We start from the raw sequence: 24,196 nt of genomic DNA, 5'->3' as shown, positions 1-24,196 counted from the left end.
CAATGAAATGCTAATCTTGTCGTTTAACGTTTGTGATGCCTGAACCTTAAAACATATCTAGAAAAGACTGATTTGTTTTTATATTTTGATGAATATAGTCATGTTATGAGGTATTTTGGTGTCATTTCCAGAAAGCCACTCAGGTAAACAGACATTAGCGCTGACTAGTTAACCTAGGAAATTAAGGAAATGTAGCCACAGCTTTGTGATTGTGAAACCTGATGGTCTGCCTTTGTCTTTCAGAAAAGCCGTCTCCGGTTCAGATCATGGACCGCTCTGCTGCTCTGCAGAAGGACAAAGCGACTACAGTAAGACTCTACAGCAGGATTCTCCAACCTTTTTCCCTCTGAGAGCTACCTCTAGAGAATACAAATGATGGAGAGCTACTTGTGTTTTATATCATGTGTAACATTTATTCACACGTATCTAAATCACCTGAAAAGGGTTTCGTTTGGCACAAGCATTTACGAAACATACATCCAACACTCACTATTTGTGTAAGAACATTACAACTCAAACTAAACTCATCAATGTGTATGCATGTCAATGCATTTATTTCTCTTTTCAACATTTTTGCATGAACATTTTCAAAATATTGGCAGCCAGTCACACTCTGTCAAAATATAGAAATGTAATTAACTATGCATCAGTAGGCATGTTTATGCATTTCTTTATCTTTTCAGCTATCACTTTGTAAAAATATAAAGGTTGAACTTATCTGTTTGTGCATGCATTTCTTCACATTTTCAACTCACACCTTTCACAAATCACATACGCTACTATTGATGACAAACAATCATAACTACTTTCCTTTGTCCACATCACACTTTCAGTCATTTATTCACCAGCCCACATATTCAGTCAAGCACCTTTAGTTAGTGAGATACCTGGCACTGCATGGAGTCAACAAGACAGCTGTATGCTGGAATATACCCACTTAGGTTCACTCTTATGGAGTCTTTCAAATGTTCATCTGTCAGTCTTGGTCTGAACTTAGATTTGATGACATTCATGTCAGAAAAGGAAGATTCACAGAGATATGTAGAGATATCATTACACAGATGTAGGACTCACTGAAATGGCTGTTAGATTGAAGTTACTAATAGTGGGTACTTTTACCCTTTTCTGACACAATTATTCTTTACACGCCGAAGGTAATATTTAGTCATTCTAACAATAAGAAAACACTCTATGTTGTTTCACATGTTCAGTTAATATATATCACACTTGCTGTCAAGTCCTCGAGCCTCCAATCCATTGAAATATACTTGTGATTATGAGTGTGTATACTAACTTTTCCTTTCTATCTTATTGTTTTGTTCAGGTGGGCACATGTGTCGCAGCAGATGCAAACCCTGCAGCTACGATTACATGGAGGAAGAACGGAAAGCCCTTGGTAGCCGATGGGAAAAGTAAGTCACGGGGGGTGCGCGGCGGGCAGTGCGTCAGTATGACAGCAGGTTTGCTGTCCACATGTTGAAGATCATCGGCATGGATACCTAAGACTAAAGTCAGGTGTGTGTGTGTGTGTGTGTGTGTGTGTGTGTGTGTGTGTGTGTGTGTGTGTGTGTGTGTGTGTGTGTGTGTGTGTGTGTGTGTGTGTGTGTGTGTGTGTGTGTGTGTGTGTGTGTGTGTGTGTGCGTGCGTGCGTGTGTGTTTTTAGCCATTCTGGTCACTCCCAGCATGAAGCTGGATCCAGCCACAGGCCTCTCCACCACCTCCTCCACCCTCCAGTATGCTGCTTCCAAAGAGGACAATGTGTCCGTCTTCTCTTGCATGTCCACACACATGCTGGCCAATCAGGAGGCTGAGCTGGAACCCTTTCCCATTCACTGTAAGTGGAATACAGCACCGTATGTACCACATTTGAGAATTCTAGCTTTGTGTGAAATGACTTCCAAAATACAGCGAGTGAAATCTGCTGAGGACTGTGCTCTGGTAGAGCCTGTCCAGCACTCATTTTAGAAGGATAAGGCTAGTGTGAGATATTAAGTGCAGTTACAGTTTGCAACTGCCTGGAACAGAAGGGCATTTTGGTATACTTGTGATATTTATTTTACTTTTGACCAAATATATGTATAATGGAAGGCAAATGAAAGCTCTGAAAGTCTCAGATGTAGCCACAGAATCATCCAGAGTAACAGTAAAATAATATAAAACAGTAAAACTCCTTTTTGTCTTCACCAACAAAACATATAGAGGACGCTTTGCTTGATTATCTTATATTATGAGCAGAACAGGACCTCAGATGTTACAGGCTGCAGAGAGATGTGCAGGGTTGAACAACTTGTTGTGTAAGGCAGTTGATCACCAAACTGTAAAACTGCACACGGTGAACAACGTGCTCACTGAGCTGGGATAAAGGATCTTAAAGGATTTGATGGTTTGGGGGAAATTCCAAATTCCAGTCAGTTCACTTCCTGATCTCATCTCTGACTGTGCAGAGCACGTGAAGCCGTGGTCTGGTTCAGTACATCTTAGCAGGGATCCAGAAAGGCCTTGGCAGGAGCAAGTTGGTTGGCTGAGAGGAGGGGTAGTCAGAGGCATCTTCATTTAGTGGCCCGGCAGAGCTACACTTAGTTTTTTCTAAATTGATTTTAGGTAAATAAAGCCTTTATTGAGCAGAAACGTGACTCTGTGTTTGACCAGCAGTCCTGTTACAGTGGGTAAGCTAATAAGGTGCCTGACTTCTGTTTGGGGGTTCTACACACTCTCCTGATGAAGGCTGATGCATGCACCCTTAGAAATGTGTTGTAATTTGTTTGTTGCATGTATCTGGATTGTTGAGTTGACCCCGTCGGTGGGAGATGTTCTCTGTTAGGTCATGCATCGTCATTTACTTTCTCTACTTTCCTTTCTTCCCTTCCTCCCCCTCTGGACCTCTTAGATCCATCAGAGAAGGTGAGCCTCCAAGTTCTGTCCAAGGGGCCGATCGTAGAAGGAGATAACGTGACGTTGAAGTGTCACGCTGATGGAACCCCCCCCCCCCAGCTCCTTCTTCTTCTACATGAAGGTCAGTCATGCAGACCTGCCCCCTGGACTCTCTGGATTTACAGCCCCTCATCACCACTGAACATTCCGCACATTTGAATTGCACTCCTTTGAAATGAAGAATATATTACTGGAAATGGAAGTTTGATACAACTGTTCACTTTCATACTTCTGAGTTATTGTTTTGGTTTTAAAAGCCCCCCTCCTTCCTGTCTTCTTTCTGATATTGGATCACTACAGTTGTCATTTACCTCCTCCTGCTCTTCTCTCTCCTCCAGGGCCAGAAAGTGCTGGTGGAAAACTCGGACACCTACACGCTGGCGTCGATCGGCAGAGAGGCGGGGGGGGAATACAAATGCTCCCTGGCTGACAATGAGAAAATGGAGTCCTCCCAAAGCCTTGTGGTTAGCTGTGAGTATGACAGCAGAGCTTCAGCCAGCTGCACCACAAAGAATCCCTGCTGTAACACGAGACCTCCAACCCCCCCACCCACCCCAGCTCCTTCCACCTTGAATGAACTTTCTTAACTTCCTATATATCAGGAAATGTTATTCACTTTAAATAAAGTCATGGGAGCAAAATAATTATAATTTAATTTAAACCTTGAGAGTTTAGCTTGGCAGGGAGGCAGATGGGTGAGGGCCCGGCTGGGAGCAGGAGAACTCATTAGAACTTTCTGACTGAGTGAGTAAAGTGTGAGGAGCTCTGTGTATTCCCCTGTGCAAAGAAGTGTTTTATAGCCCCAACTTTTCAGATGACTTTGTGTCAGGGAGACAAACAGTTTCTAATTATTTCAGATACTTGTACAGATACACACCTATCCTAACAATACCCATGCTGTGTATTCTGTAGGATAAGTTCAGTTTCAGTTACATTCACAGATAAAGCACACCCGATAAGCTACGAATTATTGCAGTGCATGTTTTTATTTTTATTCCATGATTATAGTTAAACACACACAAAAATCCACATTTGAGCTCTTTAGAAGGTTGACATAGAGATGAAATGTCAAGTAAAATGGTGTCTGTGAGTGGACCTGGTTTAGAGGCAGCACAACTCAACAGACCCGTCCTGCTTCTGTCCTGTTCCTCAGACCTGGACCTGAGTGTGACCCCCACTGGGAGAGTGGTGAAGGCGATAGGGGATAGCTTTTCAGTGAAGGTGGAGAAGAGCGCCTCGGGTGATGCTACAGTGTCCTGGGCTAAGGTAAAGCTGCTGGGGTTTGTTTGATGTATGGTGTCAACTTAATAGACTATAAAATAATGTCACACATACTGTACATTGTGGTTACTTTATTTCTATTTTATAAACAACTTCTTGAATAAAGGAAATAGACGGATAAATCCTGCGTTTATTCATCCACATACTGGGTCAGAGAGCATGAGTTGAAGACACTGGCCTTCATATCAGAGAAACATCTGGGGACACGTTGCTTTGGAAGACACCTATTGACACAGAGACTCTGGTTTTCAGAACGGAATGGAAGTGACGCAGCCGGAGTTCAGCAGGCTGACGTATGCTGATGCAGGAGTGTATGTGTGTGAGCTCTCCATGCCCGGCCTCACGCGACATAGCAGCTTTGAGTTGATGGTAGAAGGTGAGTTTGGAGTTTGAAAACTCCTGGCGGAAAAGAGTGGCAAATACATTTACATTTATATACTTTCACGTTCAGTCACAAAATACATTTCTTAAGAGAAAGAAATGTGCCAGTTATTACTCGCATACTGTATGCCTGCTCTGTAGTGCATAGTCCTCAGGAGTGAAGTGCTTCCATCCATTTTCTGTAAACATTATTCCAACATGTGTAAAGCCCATTACCCATCTTAACGTTGTTGTTTACAACAGGAAAGCCAGCCATCACCGGCCTGAGCAAACACCGCCCTGATAGTGCCAAATTCAAAGTTCTGACCTGCGAGGCGACGGGAGTTCCAGAACCCAGCTTCCACTGGAGCGTCAACAGCACAAACGTAATTGTGTGTGTGTGTGTGTGTGTGTGTGTGTGTGTGTGTGTGTGTGTGTGTGTGTGTGTGTGTGTGTGTGTGTGTGTGAATGAAGTTGTTGTGGACCTAAAGAGGCTGTGTGAGATTTTTTTCTCAGAATATGTTTGAAGTCTCAGATTTTTGTACTTGTTTTTGCTGTGCCTCCAGGAAGAGAGTTCTTACGTCAACGGCAAGGCCACCCATAAAATCCGTGTGATCCCCAGGCTGAATCTGACCGTCACCTGCAGTGTCAGCAACCGGCTGGGAGACGACACCCGGACCATCAACGTTTCCTCTGGTCAGTGAATGCATCTGGATCGCTAGGCTCCGGCAGCATCAGTGTGGAACAGTGAGAGAGCATTAGTCAAACGGAATGTCAGCTCTGCTGAATGTTAGCCAAATTTGTAAAAACAAAGCATTTATACACAAAGATGGAATTAGCACATTTTTTCTGAGACCACTGTTCCAGTTGTTACATTTTCAATAACACCGTTTCTGTTGCTGAATCTGACAGAATGTGTTTATGTGGAACCTTTAAACGTTTGCATTGCCAGCGCACCGATAACTGAAACACTACGCCACGTCATTATGCCATGCACAATTCTGTTTGGCTTTCTTTTTTTTTTAGACATTTGCTTTGCTTGTCTTATTCTTATGAGTTCTAATTTATTTATGTTTGATTTCAGTTTTTAAGGAGGAGAAGGACAACATGGGTAAGCTTTTGTTTGCTTTGCCTTTATATTTTACTTCTTTTTTTTTTTTTTTAAGAGGTTTTCCAAATATATGAAGCCAGACCCACGACCAAAAACCCACTAAACTGTATACACTTCTTTGGATGGGTCTCACCACAGACCCACAGTCCCCTGTAGTCAGCACAACGCCTCCTCTCAGCTGTCCATCCTCATGTTCATGAAACTGGAAAACAGTGATGTGAAGTGATGAAAACACAGTCATCTGAGCTGGTCATGTGACACAAAAGGATCTGAGTGAAGCTGGATTCATTGTAAACAGTGTTATAATACCCTGTCAGCAGAATAGTGCACACTGTTCAGCATCTGGAGCACAGCTGCATCTCACCTGCTTAGAAAGGAAGAGTGATAGTGAGTCAGAGAACCTTCAGGAGACATTAGGGTTTGCTTCAGAGTTAAATACATCCAGTGAAGTTGTAGAGGCTAAATGTTTGGAAGCTTATGTGAATTTTGCTACAGAGCAATTCATGTTTAAGTCATTCTACTGCTTGTATGCTTTGTTTGTTTGTTTGTTTGTGTGTGTGTGTGTGTGTGTGTGTGTGTGTGTGTGTGTGTGTGTGTGTGTGTGTGTGTGTGTGTGTGTGTGTGTGTGTGTGTGTGTGTGTGTGTGTGTGTGTGTGTTTGTGCTCACACTGCTTTATGTTGTCAGGCTCGCAGGAAGAATCGGAGGACCAGTCCAAGCTCATAGTGGGGGTGGTGGCAGGGCTCCTCATAGCTACTGCTGTGGTGGGACTCATCTACTGGCTCTACATGAAGAACTCCAGGTAGAGAAACACACACACACACACACACACACACACACACACACACACACACACACACACACACACACACACACACACACACTCAGTATTCACAAAACATGTTCTCAATGTGTGAATGAGGTATATCATGCGGGGGGGGGGGGGGGGTTGAGCATGGTGAGAAGTTTCTTCTGCTTCACACTTGTGTTATTCTGTGCTCAACACAGACAAGGAAGCTGGAAAACTGGAGAGAAGGAGGTGGGAACATCAGAGGAGAGCAAGAAGCTGGAGGAGAACCACCATAGTGTTTAAAGGCTCTGCTACAGGGGCTGACAGGTGAGAGTGTGACAGCATTACTTATTATTCACTCTTCAGTATCTCTTTATTTAGGTTTGGCCATTATTCATTTCAGTACGCAGATACACCCTACACCGTCACATGATCAGAAATAAAACAGTTTGATTAAACTTACTTGGAATAGAAAACAAAACTTTATGATAAAGTAATTTCCTCTTGTCAATATCTAAGGCGCACTTCTTATCCAAAGGGTCAGAAGCAGAAAACTTAGTGGACGCACGAAAACAGATGAATGAAGCTGTGCTGTCGCCTTGCTCTGTATTATATATTACATCCCAATTATTGTTGAAGTGAGCTTTCAAACCTACTTCTCTTTCATTTTTTAAAAATGAATTACTATCTTACCATTACCATATACCAATCCCTCAGTTTAATCTCCTCTAAGATTAAGATACTTTAAAATCAAATGTCCCAGTTGGTCTGAGGTCCACATTAGCTGCAGCTGTTTGTGTCTCGTATGTTAACATTCTGCTCAGTGTTAACGAACAAACTAAGTTAGTGTCCATGCTAGCTGCATGGTTGTGTAGTCGTTGGTAATATGGTAGCATGCTAGCAGCTAGCAGCTAGTTTGTTGGAGGTGATATTTTGGTGCATCGTTCCTACATGCTGCTGGGACTGTTTGACGTGTAGGGATGTTCTGTTTTTCGATCCAGATATTACTTTAGTGAGCACAAGGTTCCTTACTATGTAAAACTGATAATAACTAATAATTATCCTTTAAAATGTGAATGTGTGTAAAGTGTGTTTTCTGGACATCATATGTTAAACTGTAGGCTACATGATTGAAAGGATAATGATGCCTTCATTCCTCTGTCTGTGTTGTGGGAAGAAGCAGTTGAAGCAGCTGCAGTAAAAGGACCAGACTCGCTCCGTCAGCATCCCCCCCCCCCTGTTCCTGTGTGCACTGAAGCTCTGCTCAGTTACTGTTCTTTGGTGTTCCTGGTGAATGTTCCATGTTCTGTGATGTTTTTACGCTCAGTTTGTTTGCTCGTTCTTGAAAGAATGTCAATGCCTGTTCAACAAACTTTGATTTTAAATATGCCCTGTCTGAGCACGCTAATGTTTTTCCCTAGTTTTTGCTTGTGTGCGCTGTGTGGAAACTCACTTTACCGTCCCCAGACTTTAGGAAGAGCTCCACATGCCTCACAAACTGTCCTTTATTAATCTGAACGTGCTGTGTGTGCTTTTATACATTCAGATGATTGCAATGTGACCACAAAAAGAAAAGCATCACTTTGTGAAGATGTAAATTGGACATAACATTGTTTTGCATTATGGCACACTCATAATTACATACATAACCCCGCCCCCCCCCTCCATATTTTGAATTATTTTCTATTGCAAATACTTTGAAAAGGCATAAGTCCTCACACTACATATTGCTTTTGCCTTCTATTTTGAAACTCATGCTAAAGGACTTGCCCCCGAGAAGTCATTGTCTCTGTGTCTCTGCAGCTCCTTCCCTACTGTCTCTTCTCTTCGCTTGGTGCCAGGTCTGAATCTGTTTTAATGTTTATATGTATTTATATTCTGTGTGCAACCATTCCTGGTTACTGCATCTTCAAAGAAAAACATATTCAGCCTGCGTGTAAAGCATCATGTGGACCGGTACCTGTGGACCTGGTTAGTCAGTGTCTGTGCTCATTCTCTGCTGTATCATTGTTATTGTTGATAATATTGCTGTGTCATATTTATCTCTCTGGTGTGAGAGACAACTGAAGACTGTGGTGGAGATAGTCAGACTAGATGAGGTAGTTCTCTGAGTTTGCATCATTTTGATATGGTACATCCCACAATGCAACAGCCCAGTGTCCTTGATAACAGAAACAGAAATCAAAGTTGACCCCTATAGTTCAGTTCTTAGTTGTTCAGGTCATGAATACATAAACATATGTATGATTGAAGACAAAAGAAGCCTTACCTTCTCACTTCCTGTGTTCATATTTCTGGTGTCGTGGGTAATGATCAATTTCCAATGGTCCAATTAATGATATGTTTGACCCACCGTATTGAACAGTGTTTTTAGACTGCATGACCTTTAGCACCTGGCAAGAAACAACTGGTATTTCAAAGGACCAGGGTCCAATTTTCCGTTCAGGGCTACTGTAGAAGCGTGCGCTAGAACATGTTGGATCTGAGGAAGAGGACCCGATAAGGGCGGCTCATTCTAACACTAGGTGACTGTACACCAATGAAAGCCCAGGTATGAAAATGATATTCTATGGTTTCTGAAGAACTGATTGGCTGATCATTAAACACTGGATGTTGGAAGGAAACCTGCTCTGTCGATTTGATCTAAATGTCTCTCAGATGCCAGTTTTCCAATCTGAAGCAAAGAGATGACGTGCCATTCTCTTTTCAACAGTATGTAGAAACTTTGCATCACCTTCAGAATGACCAGTGTGCTGATGTGGTGGGATGGTTGCCCAGCCAAATGAAAGCAGTAGATAAACATTTTTAGCACCTGGTCCTTTATTTTCTCATGCTTTTTATGCTTTTCAAATAATCAGGTCAGCAGTGAAACCAAAGATGGACCTATCAGGAGGCCATAGTAGAGTTGTAAATACAGACTTTTGTTTTTGTACTGATGTTGACAATAAAGTGTACATTTTCAAACAAAATGCATGTCCTGTCAGGTGTGTGTGTTCATTCCCCCCCTAAACAAATATACTATTGGAGACATTTAGAAACGGACTCATCCAGTATTATACATTACTGGGTCCATCATGACGCTGAGAAGAAACCTTTTGACTTCCCTTCACACAGAGGGCTCGTCTCCCCCAGCTGACTGACGCCCCTGAACAGGGTGTGTGGTTTCCCTTCTGTTGAGGGCCCCAAACCAGAGACCACTCAAATCCTACATCTGATGCTCTGAACAAACAAAACAAGTCAAGGTGCCTACCATCTCAAATCCATTTTTAGCAGTTGTAGTATGTAAGTGTTAGACTACATTAAACTATGGACCAATAATAGACTATTGACCAACGAAGAAGTGTAATTCTGCTAGTAATTGCCATTTTTTATAAATGTAAGTGATCTGATTATGTCTTTTATATATTCATTGTAAGGGAATACACCTTTTTTTGTATCCTGATGATATAATGCTGTGACATGTTAATCATTCGTCCCCAGGCCTGGATGTTAAGATCAGCTCAGAGTGTCCTGTTGGAGGAGTCTGGAGCTGTTATGTGTCTGTGTTTTTGACAAAGATCCATCAAAGTTTAAAATAAATAAAAACAAAGTCTGAATCCTTAGCCAGCGAATCCTAAGGTCCATAAGGCTCTCATGGCCAGGGCGGAGCTGGCAGCTCATAAAATAAGTGCAGCAAACACTGTGATTTCCTTCATCACACACACACACACACACACACACACACACACACACACACACACACACACACACACACACACACACACACACACACACACACACACACACACACACACACACACACACACACACACACACACACACACACACACACACACACACACACACACACACACACACACACACACACACACACACACACACACACACACACAATAATAATGTATAAATTAATTACTGTATGCTTTACACATCATAACCATATCACTTTTTTTTGTCAACAGAGCACATTGATATAAAAGTGGTAAGGCCACTAACCCTTCACAAGGGGGTCCCATTGACAATAATACCTCATTCAAGTTTGAGAACAACTAAGTCAAAAACACAGTGCAAGAATGAACCCCACCCCACCCCCGGACTCAGGTTGGTTTCACATTCTCACATTATGACCAATGTGATGTCAAGCAGTCAGTGAGCTGTCTCACTGAAACTGGGCCTTTCATTTCCATGTTGTGGCAGCCAGATCTTGGGTAGATCTCACTTCTCTTAACTTGTATCCCCTGCCTCCCTCACTTGCGTCTTTTCCTTGATACGTTAGTTCACATTTGTATCATTTGTTGTAGACCCAAATACATTTAATGAAATAAGAACTCATTTTTAAAGAAAGATAAAAGTCACTCACAAAATGTGAAACGGAAAAGCTGTTCCTGCTGACACATAATAAATCCGTCTCTTTTAATTTTATTGTGTTCATAATAAAAATGAAATGGAGATCATGAAAAATGTTTCCAATAAATGAATAAACTGATTTGTTCATTGTTGTTCAGATACATTAATTGAAGCAAAACACAGTATAAAATGAAGAGTGATTCCCTTGAGTTTAATGTCTTCACTCCGCTGTTAAACTGCTCTCAGGTTAAGAAGCATCAGATCAGCGTCCAATCGGTGACGAATACACAGTAAGGGGGCGGGGCGAGTGGCTGAGGATTTCAACCGAGGATGGTCTGGTGGTTCCTCGTTTATCGCTCCTCGATCCTCGGGCACAAATAAGCGCCATGGGACGCTCCTTAAGATGACGCACACATATCAACTTCCAGTGAGACCGAGGAACGAGGAAATTATAAATAAAAGAAGTGAGACCTACTCCTTGAAATCTTTGAGCAGAGACACTGCGCCTCAACCCCAGGAGACTGAGATCAGTTGGCACTTTGAGAAATAACAAAACAGAATCTCAAGTTCATTTGATAACCAACAGATAGCTGAAGAAGAACGAGGGCTGAAAACGAATACATAGGAATCATCCCTGTGTTCATTGGGCCTCCTCCCTAGGACACAGCCCAGCCTGATGCATCATGCCTGTCAGTGGGAGAGTTTCTACATTCTGATCCACACTGGTCAGGATGACTGTTGTCAGTATGTCTTCCTCCTCTGGTGAGTAAGCTGTCTATTTCTGTTGGCCCCATGTTTCCCTGACAACACATTGGGTTGTTAGAATAGCTTTACTGTAAACTATCTGTGCAGAGAGGGAGTCAGCACTGTTGACTGCTCTTGTGTAAGCAAATACTACCAATAGATCATCGGTCATTGTATTTTAAATATGCAAGTCGCAATTTTAACATCATACCCTGCAAAGTGCAGAGATCTGGAAACCATCTAAAAAACATCACACTAGAAAACAGGAGCATTGATATGACACTCCTCATGAACATACATGTAACAATATCAATGTGTTCCTCATTCCAGAAGTCAACAATTCATTTTGTGAGTAGAATGTTAGCATAACCAATGGTCAAAACAATAACACAAAGTTCCAAATGATAAACAGAGTATTCTGTTCTTGGTCTGAAATTAATAGCTGGGTAAACAGAGCAGCTCTACTTTTTTTGCAGGTGAAGAAATCCAACAGATCATCAGTGAGGCGTACTGCAGTCATCAGGGAGGAGAGAGGGAAGCTGCATACCGTCTGAATGTGCTGCAGGATTCTCTTCGTCTACACTGTGTTCACACTTCAACACCACATCAGAAGCTATCGAGGGACTTCATCAGACTCCTGGAGCATGCAGGGAACGTTTGCCCTGTTCAGGTTTCGATGTGTGACTAATGCCTCTCTGAGCTGATCCTCATCAGGTCCTCTCATTTAAATGCTTCAGCTGCAATCTAGGTCCAGTAGTCTTGCTTTTGTCACAGAGAAATTAAAATAAAATGACAAGCGTTAAACATTTCCTACCCTCTAATCACTGGCACTGGGCCTGAGAGGAGCTCACTGACAGCAGATACATTCAGAGGCTGCGGTCAGTAAGGTCCGCTGGTCCCAGAACAGGATTAAAGAGCACAGCCTTCAACCTTCTCCTCCTGCTTCTGGTCCAAATAACTAACACAAGAGCTCAACATTTTGTTGTACAGTTTGCTCTAGATCTACTTTATGTGGAACCAGTAAGGCTGCTTTTAGAACTACAGGTCAGCCAGACCAAGAGAAAATAGGGGTGAACACAAGACATGAAGAGAGGAGCGTAACAAGAGAGAGAGAGAGAGAAACTGTGGACTCTGGCTCCCCCACTGGTTGTAAATAAAATAGTCTGTGCTAAACAGAGCGGCGGTGTTCTTTTGAAAGGCCCCACAAACTAAAAGGAGAGGGTGGATGGTGTCAGAGGAAATGTAGCAGCAGGACCAGGATCAGGGCTTTAAACAGGCACACAGTCCAGCCTGGAGACCAACAGGAGCAAATGAACCAGAGCCAGCCTGGCATCAGCCTGCTTCCTTTTCTTCCCCAGGTTAAAGCCTTCACAGACGGTCTAATTTCCCTTTTTGATTCTCAGTGTTCTACTAGTATTTGGTTTAAGCCACTTGGTTTTGAATCGTCCTCTCCGTGTGGCCACAACAGGCCTGTCTCTCATCAGTCTGTGTCTGTGGAGAGTTGTAGTTCCAACAGTGTCAGGCCGAGCAGAATGAAAAAAGCCCATTTCTGTCTGTCCGTTCACAGGCACAGCTGTTGGGGGCTAGAGGTTCGGTCTTGGGGGCACTAAGGCGAACTCTCTCAGGATGTTCCGGGCCACGTCCACTTTGTACTGAGCGATCGTCAGAGCGCGCTTCACGTCCTCAAAGGAGTAACCCTCTCCCATCAGCTTGGCAATTTTGCCGTCGACGCTCTCTGACTCTAAGCTGGGGGGTTTGCCTGGGTGAATATCTGGAGGGATCTTCCTGGGCAGGGGCTTGGGGGGCCTGGCAGGAGCCTGCAAACAGTCCAGTAGTACTTGGAGAGAGAGAGAGAGAGCAGTGAGAAATCAGGAAGAGACGTGAGAGTTCAAAGTGGTAAAGGTCAGTTTATAGTATGAGAGTTTGTTCATAGAGGAGGGTACACTTATGAGTCTGGACCTCTGATATTAAGTCATCAATGTGCTGCATGGCTAGACAGCAGATATGGAGCTTTTCACTGCACACACACATGTTTGATGTCTGCTTCCCAACAGTAATGGGACACAGGAAAATAAAAGTACTGAAACCCAATGAACTGATTCTGAAGTAACAGTTTGGACCATCTTTCCTCGACTAAACAAATCAGTTTCCTTCAGGTATCGATGAGACTATAAGAGGGCTAACTGTGTCCCAAAAAGTTTTTCAATTTCACTCATTCTTCCAGAACTTAAATCCTAGATATCTAAGGTTTGATCTGTTTTTAGAATATTGAAATGAATATGTTCCATTTTGATTTTGTGAGAGTGAACTCATCGTGGGCATGTTTTTTAGAGGCCATGTGTGTCCATTTCCTCATGAGGTCATGTGCTGAGAAGTCACTACCTTGAGAGCCGGGCAGATGGTCGTACTCCAGGCAGCCTCTGGAGCCCGTCACATGATCTGTGTGTCGTCTGAGGGGGGGCAGAGGAGCAGCACTGCTCAGCATGTCCAACACTGTGTCTACAACACACACAACACAGACACATTCAGGCAATATATCTGGAATTTATGCTGTGTGCATTAATAAACAATAAGCACTTAATATGAGAGACAAATTGTAGGAATAGCGTAACACTGACGTTACTTTACACATCTTATATCAGAATTAACTGTCGTGAGTTTTCCAGCTCACCGGGGGTTAACAGCAGGTGATCATGTCCAGAGGATGGACGGGGGGGCTGTGCGACTGCAGAGGTGGAGGAGTTGTAGAATGAGGATGTAGAGGATGGGAGGTCGGCGATGCTATGTCGGGCTGGTGGAGGAGGGGGGGGCTGGGATGGAGGGCGGCTGTTGAAGGGGTCTTCTAATGCTGAAACACAACGGCAAGCACAGAGAGGAATAAAGTCTCTCAGCTAACAGTTTGTTTTCAAAACCGTTATCTGTATATCATTTTTATATTTATATTTTGTATATATATTTCATATCTTTGTGTGAATCTGTTCAGTTTTTTTCTTATCTCTATCTGTTGCTGCATAAACGCTTGAATTTCCCCACGGGGATTAATAAAGGTACATATTATCTTATCTCAGAGAGGAGACCCAGAGCGGAGGCTGACAAACATACAATTCTATGTCAATGAGTAAACAGCTGTTGTATAAACTTCATGTTCGATTTGGTTACAGCGGTGGCAATGTACTCTCCATTCCAACTCAAATAGGGCCATATTGCAGCTGAAGTGATGATCTGCCAGGAGAACAAAGGGACAGGTCGATGGTTCCTGCTCCAATAACTGCATATATGGTCTCAGCTCTAAGTACTTATTGTAAGTTGCTTTGGTTGAAAGCTTTAGATAAATGAGATGTAGTGCACAGCCTAGGGGTTGAATCCCCTGAAACCAGGGAAGTTGCAGTTTACCTCAATGTCTGTCAAAAATGCCGTCACTTCAAAATGTTACCTTATTAGATATTTGTGTGAAATTGCATGATAAGAAAGTGATATTTTCTTGGAAGTCACAATGACCTTTGACCCCCCAAAATCTAATCAGTTCAACTGTGTGTCCGGGTGGACCTTACTGCGAGTAATTCCTTCCAGGCATTCCTGAGATATGACGCCCACCCCTCAGAATCATTGGAGGAGGTCAAGAGGTCATGTGTGACATTTTACAGTAGGACAGGTGTAACAAAACACAGGGAAGACTGTTCAGACAGCAGTAGGACTGAGAAAGGGCACAGTTGCTGGGGGAGGGCAGTGAGGGAGGGAGCAGGTGAGCTCCCGTTGGGGTTGGCTACCCTGTGGGGGCAGCAGGATGTCATAGTCGGAGGGTATCTTGTTGGTGATGAAGGGACAGAGGGCACTATGGGCCACCCGTGAGACTCCCCCTCTGACCAACTCAGAGGGTCCGCCTGAGGAGGAGAAGCAGAGAAGATGCTTTCATTTTGACATGGTGGGTCTGCACTGACACACACACACACACACACACACACACACACACACACACACACACACACACACACACACACACACACACACACACACACACACACACACACACACACACACAATAATAATGTATAAATTAATTACTGTATGCTTTACACATCATAACCATATCACTTTTTTTGTCAACAGAGCACATTGATATAAAAGTGGTAAGGCCACTAACCCTTCACAAGGAGGTCCCATTGACAATAATACCTCATTCAAGTTTGAGAACAACTAAGTCAAAAACACAGTGCAAGAATGAACCCCACCCCCCCCCCGGACTCAGGTTGGTTTCACATTCTCACATTATGACCAATGTGATGTCAAGCAGTCAGTGAGCTGTCTCACTGGAACTGGGCCTTTCATTTCCATGTTGTGGCAGCCAGATCTTGGGTAGATCTCACTTCTCTTAACTTGTATCCCCTGCCTCCCTCACTTGCGTCTTTTCCTTGATACGTTAGTTCACATTTGTATCATTTGTTGTAGACCCAAATACATTTAATGAAATAAGAACTCATTTTTAAAGAAAGATAAAAGTCACTCACAAAATGTGAAACGGAAAAGCTGTTCCTGCTGACACATAATAAATCCGTCTCTTTTAATTTTATTGTGTTCATAATAAAAATGAAATGGAGATCATGAAAAATGTTTCCAATAAATGAATAAACTGATTTGTTCATTGTTGTTCAGATACATTAATTGAAGCAAAACACAGTATAAAATGTGTATAAGATGTGTTTCTGGAGGCCGAAGTGAGCATCACAAGGCTCTCTCGACTAAACGCCATGGTATTTTTCTATGTGATTTTGGAATATTGCAAAAGAAACTAATCTCTGTGTCAAACATGTTTATGACACTCATGCATTTTTTTCAGAAGGATAACCTCCACATACTAACGCCACTTTATGGTTGTTGATGTATAAAAGCAATTGCTAGATGTAAAGTGCTACAAGGCTTTAAACAAACAACATCACAGTCTGATGACTGCACGCCACCACTGCTATGATGTCACCAAGTCTCTTTTCGTCACTTGTTTGCAACCACTGTTTTTAAGACACATCAAGGATACAGACATTCCCAGTGGATAGAAGTCTCTCCAGCTGGTGTTTACTCTAACCACAAACTAGTTCAAAAAACGTTTGACTTCCACATAAGAGGACCGGAATTGCTAAAATGCGCACTTCTTTCCTTGTTTTAGGACTCTTTCCTGCTCCGCTCTTTAGGGCTTCAGATAACAGATGTATGAAGTTTTACATTCTCAGGGTGTGCAGGACTCACCAGGATCCGGGGGCTGGAGCTTTTTCTCGTTGATACTGGGCTCTGGAGAGCTGTTCTCAAAGGGCCTGAAGAGAGGGCAAAATGTTTTGGGTTACAGCATCCCAGTTCAACTCAATACAACCGTTATAGCCTTATCACCATGGTACCTGCTGGGGACAGAGATGCAGATGGGGATCTGGCTCAGACAGAGGTTGGATGAAGGGATTTGATAGTTGTCCTCCGCTTTCTCCACCCCCCCTTGCTGCCGCTCCGCCACAAGGCTGCTGAAGGCATTGGAGGGTCTGCACAGATAAGACAGGCGATCCAATACTGTCCCTCTTAGAGTTATTTCATTCAAATGGCAATCACTGAAGTCATCCCAGAGGGGAGGGAGGAGTAAGATGGGGGGGTTTCACGCATTATTATAACATGGTTTCTAAAACATAGACAGTTCACTGACATGCTTCTGACAGGTCGTCTATGGTGCACATGGATGGGTGTTGTGTTGTGTGTGTTGTTGTGTAAGGTGGTTCAGAATTTGACTAAAGGGTTTATATTATAATCTCATTAGAGTCACTAGGGACATGAGAGTGAAAAGCAGCAAACCTCTCGGACTGCTTGAATAAATTAAGCCATGAAGTAGTTGTTGCCAACACTGATCATGGCTTCAGTGGAATTTAGGGGCATGTGAAACCTGCAGCACCACGTATCAGCTGCCCCCCTCCTGCTGCAGGAGCCGAGTGAGAGGAACAGAGCACACTCTCTTCTGTGGGGCTCTCAGGAATGATGCAGGAACTTCTGTGCCTGATGTCCCTCCATAACCTCTGATACATTAGAAACATGAGGTACAGAGGATAAGGACAAAACCCTCAGCTTCAGCTTCAGGGGAGGGCTTTTGGGAATAAAAGCTGTTTTATACACATGTATATACACATGTATATACACATGTATAAAGTGTTGGAGTGATCCTGTCAATATAACTTGCAAAAATGATTTAGTTGTATATGAGGCGTGTGTTAGACCCATACACCATCCTCACAATATTTAACAATACTAAGTTGTTTTTAGCAGAACCAGAGCTTCCCTTCCAGCTGGAGCTTCATCAGAGGAGACAGCTCCATCCCTTGCATCCACTTAAGGCAGATACAGAGAAATAGCTAATCTAATTCTGGCTGCAATTTAAAGGCTATTAGAGGCTCAGCCATCATTTTTCAAAGCTGTTTGTAACCAGGACTTCCCCCCCGGGCTGCAGACCTCACAGGCTCTGAAACCACAGGGATGGGAAAGGAAGAGTTTTCGGAGGTGGAGAGTTAAATTGACAGGAAAGGCTAAACACAAATGGTTACCGCACCATAATATCTTTTAAGACTGCATTAGCTACTTCACTGCGGTCTACAGAGCTCAGCTGAGAGAGGACATTCCGGTTCTAGATATAGCTTTGTGTACGTGTATGTACTTTAAAAACTTCTACTGGGAAGTAACTCCTTGAAAGAGATATGATTTGAATATTGCCCAAACTCTTTCAGGATATTTGAACTGTGTGTGTGTGTGTGTGTGTGTAGTAGTACTCACTTGTGGCTGCTGGCCAGCTTGGTGTGAGTTGGTGATTGCCGTGAGGGCAGGATGTCATAGTCATCGCTGAGCTGCACACCATTAGATAAGGGCTGCACACAGGGAGGGGGGGGGGGACATTTACAATACAAACAACATCCACTGAATTTCTGGGGAACTAAAAGGAAGTTACACAGTATTTATTGCTACAGATATCTTCCTCTGTGATTCTGAAGTAGGAGAGAGGGAGTGAAGATGATTCTGCAACTCTGCAGTAAAACCCCTACAAAAAATAGCTTCCCACTAAAGAGGAAGTGTAGGTTAAATATGTATTTATGTGCACACTGGGTGTTGTTTTTTTTCAATCAGCAGTCTATATTTTGCTGTTATCATCCAGATAAAAAGAAAGCAAAACTACTAAATAAACTACTAGTTTATATACAATGTCAGATAATGCTTCTGTGACTAAGATTAGTATTAATACCTTGCTCAAAGTATCTGCATTCACATCAAAGGCCTGAGTTTTGACTCTTTTTCACGTGCTGCCGTTACCAGGTAGCATGCAGCGCTACAGGAAGAGGATTCAGGAATAGTACAACCATTACTGTCTGTACCACTCAGTGCAGTGGAGGGTAAAATGGCTTACACACATATTGATTCTGACTACCTTAACAACAGCACATAGTAACGCTGCATAATCAATCAAAATTAATCACGATAAAAACTAGTGAAAAGACAAAACAGGTGTTAAATATCATTATGAATTAAATAGCTGCAGAGGTATACCAACATACTAATCATATTCTACAGCACATCGTTACTGCTGGGCATCTACTGGGGGAGTGCAAACTGCCATCTGCTGCAGAGGTGTGGGACCAAGTCCTTGTTTTGCAACTTACAAGTCTCAAGTCTTTGCACTCAAGTCCTGAGTCACGATGGGCAAGTCCAAGTCCTAAACTTGGAAAACTGAGTCTTAAACAACCATTATGTGCTTTTCACCAAATGTAATGACATCCAACAACAGAATAATAATTTATTACATTTAAACAAATCATGAATGCTTTTTTAAAATTGTATTTAAGAGTTAAACAGGTTGCTCCTGAACTGAAACATTGAAGAGTACCATAAAACTCATTTAAATCAGTAAATGCATAGTTGATCCTTCTCGGATTGCAGCTCAAACTGCTCTTTATTAGTCATATTAATCATTTCCTAATTAATTTGTTCTCCCTGCTGGTAAAGTATCGTGTATTTTCTAAACAGTAAGCTTAGGCCACTGTAACGGTTCATTCAGGAGATTAATAATAAGATCCCTGAGGTTGTACAAAGAATCTTTATTTCCCCTGTGTACAACATGAGACCCCACAATCTATCTTTATTTGTATTTAATGTTGGTTCTAATCATTTCTAATGTCATTCACATCTACGTGTTATATTGTGTTGTAAGCAGCAGTATTGATGTGGTTGTTGTTGTTTCTATTTTCGCCACAAGGTTGCGCCTATGAGTAGACAAAAGAAAAAGCAGTAGAAGAAGAACGCGTTTTCTTCGGTGGTGGTAAATAAGTACAGAGTTTATGGTAGTAAGTTAGATGAACCGGCAGAGCAGTGAAGGCAAGAGAATCAGTGTAGGTTCAAAAGTGACTCGTTGTAGAACAACAAAATAAATAAAGAGAAGCGGTGTCCGCTGCAACACTGCTGCCATCCATCAGTGAAGATACAGAGTTACACACCTTTCTGCTCCTTTTGTGGATATTAAGGCTATAACTCTAGACAAAGTGATGACTACCTGCTATACCGTTTCCAGCGAACCGAGTCTGACTCGAGTCCACACCTTTGGCAATAACACACCAACTATGGATACCACCATAAGTACCATAAGTAACACCCAAACTACCCTTTAAGGATATAAGAGATCTTTAAGCCCTACCTTTGATCCCTCTGAGGTTCCAGCCCCCTCCATTCGGAAATGGAACCTCCCAAATCCAGCAGAGGGAAAACTGAGTGGTCTTCCATTCAGGTGAGAGGGGCCGGTGTGCCGGAGCTGGGGCGGGGGCTTTGATCCTGCCCTGTGACTGTCTATGGGACCCCCTGTCTCAGGAGGGGGCTGGGAGTCTGACAGCATGCCGGTAGAAGATGATGAGGGAGAAGAACTTGGAACCCAGGAGTGGCGCGACTCTGGGGGGATGGGTGGAGGACGCTCAGGTGGAGGGGGTGGAGGTGGGTCCCTCTGGGGAGGAGGTGGTGCTGGGAGGGGCTTGTCCTGCTTCCTGGACATGCCTGGTGAAGACTGTAGAGTTGAGGAGATGTGGTGGGTTTTAATTTAATGATAGAAGACAATCCAGGACAGAGCCTCATCTGTAGATCACACACCTCTCTGTGTTTCATTGTGTAGTGTGTGTGTTGCAGGAAGACTGGTGAGCACACTGTGGAAGCGCCACTGAAGGAGATCTAGATAAAACACACTAATGCAAAGATAGCCCAGTGAATGCCATCCAGTGTGGCCCCAAGTCTTCAAGGCAGTTTAGAGCTGTCAACCCAAAGTGATCTTTGCCTGAACCGTGCTGGTGAAGCTTCACAGCAGGCTGCTCTCCTCATGTGTGTACTGTTCTGTGCTTCATCTAACCAACGGCTTCCTCTGTTTACATCTTATATAGTATTTTAAGCTATACCTTAAAATAACCTTTGCTTTTATATTAAATACGTTTCAAATTACTATGACATATATTAAGTTTAGATTTTTGAATCTAGGGAATAAAATGAGTGACCTTGGGGGAGCCGGTGGGGCTGGCCGATGGAGAGCGGATGGCGCCCTTCTGGATGAGGTCGAGTCTTGGAGGGACAGGGGGGAGGCCGAGATGCTGCACGCTGTGGGGGTCTCCCCCGTGGACCTTCCTGTGTTGGCTGAGAGGGGAAGAGCTGGGAGACACCATGGGCGAGTTCTGCCGCTCTGCACAGTGCTGACAGGAGAGAACAGAACCTCAGCTGTGTAGCTTTCCCTTCACACACTGTGATCAGAGACTAAACCAATACACTACGGATCAAATACTTTCAAAGTCCCCTAGATGCAAGAGATCTTCGGATGGGTGAAAGCAGGTGGCAATAAAAATAATAATAATAAAAGTTTAATTGTCTGATAACAAAAAAGAAACCTTTTAAAACATGTTCTGGACTGACTGTACAACATATGATTGACATATTCGCTGAAGAAAGTGAAATGTAGTTTTAGCTGACTATTGCATTTGATTTGTAAAGGATATCTCATTTATTGCATATATCAGCGTTGCAAATAAAACAAATAAAAGGATGGCACTGATTTGGTTTGCTATTAGTTTTCATGTGCACTTGTTACTGTAATTCTAAATTCTCCTTATTACGTTTTTTCTCTGATAAAGTTCCTTTCTGTTCTAGATTAGCTTCTTTTACATTTTAATTTTAGGAATTGACCTTAATGAATCAATTTTATTATATATGCTATGTGTGTTTAGCTCACATTTAATTGCTATTAAAGTTATAAAAGACTTCACACTAATAAAATATAAGCCTCACAATCAATTTTTTCTAGAATAACATATGAAATTGTAAATAAAAGCATGGTTATCCCGCCTAAATTTGGCTCTTTGAGTGTGTGTGTTCAGTGATCATGTGATCACTGAGCGTTCCTTTTTAAAGGTTACCCTGCCACTGCTCAGGAGAGCATTCCTTCTCAGAGTTTGATAAATATTGCCCTGGACTTTTCCATGTATTACAAACAACTAAAAGAAAAAGCAACTGTGATTTCTTCTGGCCGCCCACCGGATTACCAGCTGATCCACCAGCAGCGGAGATCCCCCGTCTTTACCTTTCGGATGTTGGCCAGTCCATTCATGACCAGGCAGTCCTCTCGATCCTCATCATCATCCAGCTCCAGCATGGGGCAGCTGAGCTGGTCCAGGAAGAAGCACTTGTTGCCCTCATTTCGGGGGTCAAAGGGATCAACAATGATGGGCTCAGTGCCTTTGATCTCACAGCGGCAGAACGGACAGCCCTGACCATCGGATTCCTGGAACAGATAAGGGAAAGAGTTTCAGTTTCCTGTAATGGTCTGACGAGCATGGCTTTCTTTCTGTTGGATTGAGAACATGAAAAATCAGCCACCAATAGGAAGGCTGTTCCAACACACAGCTGGGCCACACATGGGAAAGGCTATGTGCTGCGATGTGATCGCCCTATATCTTACTCTCATGTCCCACCGACTCATGAAAGGACTCTGTTGACACGACACATGTTTCTGTTTATATTCTTCAGGGAAAACTGTTCTGTGACTTTACAGCATTCACTGGCTACATGTACATATTCCACATGGCAGCCTCTGTCATATACAGCAGGGTTCATAAATAAGAGGATAAAAGGGCCTACAATCAAAGGCACTTTATCAGAGAACATAGCTGAAGTTGGGTGGCCATCAGAATCAGAGTCAGAATACCATTCGTCCCACAGAGGGGACATTTTCATTTGTACAGCAGAAAGAGCCAAAGACAGCTTAATATTATCACACCCAAGATACAAAAAATATACAAGAAGCACACAATTTACAAAATACACATATGGTCGGGACCTTGGCGGGAGCACACTACATTGATATGTAGAAATATTTGCTACATTAACATATCCAGCAGACACATTAACCATTATTTGGATTCATTCAAACTGTATTTTTAGCTCTGGATTGGTCTATACCACCACTGCTCAAAGCTCCAAAAACCTGCTGCTGAACATATGCTACAACTACTGTTAACAGTCTTACGGTGGCAGAAAAATAGACTATAGATTGTGCACTTCTTTCATTTGCATTCAGTCATCCTATCCATTTCTAAATAAAGGTTCTGATTGGAGCAGCTTCTAACATCATCCACATCACCCTGGTGCCTTACTGTTTCTTTCTAAGGCACTTGACACAATCATTAGTTGGATACACAAACCTTATCCTCTAATGAAACATACAGTCATGTAAATAAAAGACTTAAAACTAAGATCTAAAACTAGGACACAGTCTTATGTACCTTATGCTCTGAGAGATCAAAAACTAACAGGATGTGGATTACATGGAGCATGAGCCAGCTGTGACAGAGGAGTAAGCGTCAGAGCCGGCCCAGCTGACTCATACAGAGAGAGGAAAGATATGGAACCGCAACCGAGACAAGACCTTAACGGGTTCCCTCTCTCTCTGACTCACAGTTTCACTAATGTGGAGGAAAATACCTCACTGCTGAAGCACACGTATATTCACACACACTGGCATACATCACCCAGTCACTGACTGAGGTTGTGGAAGAAGGCAGGGTCATGTCGAGTTGTCATAACAGGAAGTATGACAAACACACACTGTTACTGTGGGTGCTGCCCAGACTCTGGAAACACTGCGCTCTAAACTTACAGCTGTGTGCAAAGTAAAGCCACCCAAAGCTGTCCAATACTGTAGCTGAAATATTTCAGAGACATGTTCAGATGATGCCTCTGAAAACCATAACTGAAGTTTAGAATTTCTATAATGCTGTTGTAGTATATAAGCTGGTCAAAATCCATGTCGCTATGAGAGTTAGGCAAACTTAAACTTTGGTCACAGTTGATAATCTGATGTGCATAGACCTTTAATACCCATACAGTTAACATTTGAATGGGTCTTTTGTTATTCCATTCATTGTTCTTTAACTCATTCCTCAGTCATTTTCCATTGAGAGAATCATACGGCTTAATTAAGAGTACATTTATCGTAAGAATACCAAACGATTGCTGGGAACAAGACTGCTCAAGTTAAAATGAAGCACAAATGTCTGCCATATCCTGCTGATGCTACCTGGGGGATGTGGACATGAAGAATACTCTGGCC

At 42.8% G+C, this 24,196-nt stretch overlaps 2 protein-coding genes across 3 annotated transcripts in view; one reads left to right on the top strand and one right to left on the bottom strand.

Annotated features, from left to right (window-relative positions):
• The window catches only part of alcama (activated leukocyte cell adhesion molecule a), a 37,935-nt gene extending 28,495 nt beyond the window's left edge, over positions 1-9,440 (top strand). The window contains 14 exon segments of the mRNA XM_063895173.1: positions 244-308; positions 1,325-1,412; positions 1,664-1,834; positions 2,888-2,979; positions 2,981-3,013; positions 3,270-3,402; positions 4,085-4,197; positions 4,465-4,588; positions 4,837-4,958; positions 5,139-5,268; positions 5,657-5,683; positions 6,369-6,483; positions 6,690-6,798; positions 7,652-9,440. Coding sequence (XP_063751243.1) covers positions 244-308; positions 1,325-1,412; positions 1,664-1,834; positions 2,888-2,979; positions 2,981-3,013; positions 3,270-3,402; positions 4,085-4,197; positions 4,465-4,588; positions 4,837-4,958; positions 5,139-5,268; positions 5,657-5,683; positions 6,369-6,483; positions 6,690-6,774 — 1,298 coding nt within the window. The 3' untranslated portion in view covers positions 6,775-6,798; positions 7,652-9,440.
• Positions 9,441-10,874: 1,434 nt separating this feature from the next.
• The window catches only part of cblb (Cbl proto-oncogene B, E3 ubiquitin protein ligase), a 37,598-nt gene continuing 24,276 nt past the window's right edge, over positions 10,875-24,196 (bottom strand). The window contains exons 10-19 of one of the 2 annotated variants that reach the window (XM_063895172.1): positions 22,169-22,369; positions 21,096-21,287; positions 20,258-20,617; positions 18,352-18,443; positions 16,947-17,081; positions 16,801-16,865; positions 15,330-15,443; positions 14,234-14,410; positions 13,945-14,061; positions 10,875-13,399 (exon numbers count right to left, since the gene is read on the bottom strand). In XM_063895172.1, the coding sequence (XP_063751242.1) occupies positions 13,146-13,399; positions 13,945-14,061; positions 14,234-14,410; positions 15,330-15,443; positions 16,801-16,865; positions 16,947-17,081; positions 18,352-18,443; positions 20,258-20,617; positions 21,096-21,287; positions 22,169-22,369 (1,707 nt within the window). In that variant the 3' untranslated portion in view covers positions 10,875-13,145. Of the gene's footprint in view, positions 13,400-13,944; positions 14,062-14,233; positions 14,411-15,113; positions 15,444-16,800; positions 16,866-16,946; positions 17,082-18,351; positions 18,444-20,257; positions 20,618-21,095; positions 21,288-22,168; positions 22,370-24,196 lie in introns of those variants that run through there. The other variant, XR_010166779.1, reaches the window with a different exon arrangement.

The sequence above is a fragment of the Eleginops maclovinus genome, chromosome 11, assembly GCF_036324505.1.
Source record: "Eleginops maclovinus isolate JMC-PN-2008 ecotype Puerto Natales chromosome 11, JC_Emac_rtc_rv5, whole genome shotgun sequence".
Lineage (NCBI taxonomy): Eukaryota > Metazoa > Chordata > Actinopteri > Perciformes > Eleginopidae > Eleginops > Eleginops maclovinus.
Note: the sequence above shows the minus strand (reverse complement) of the source record. Positions and strands in the feature narration are given on the sequence as shown.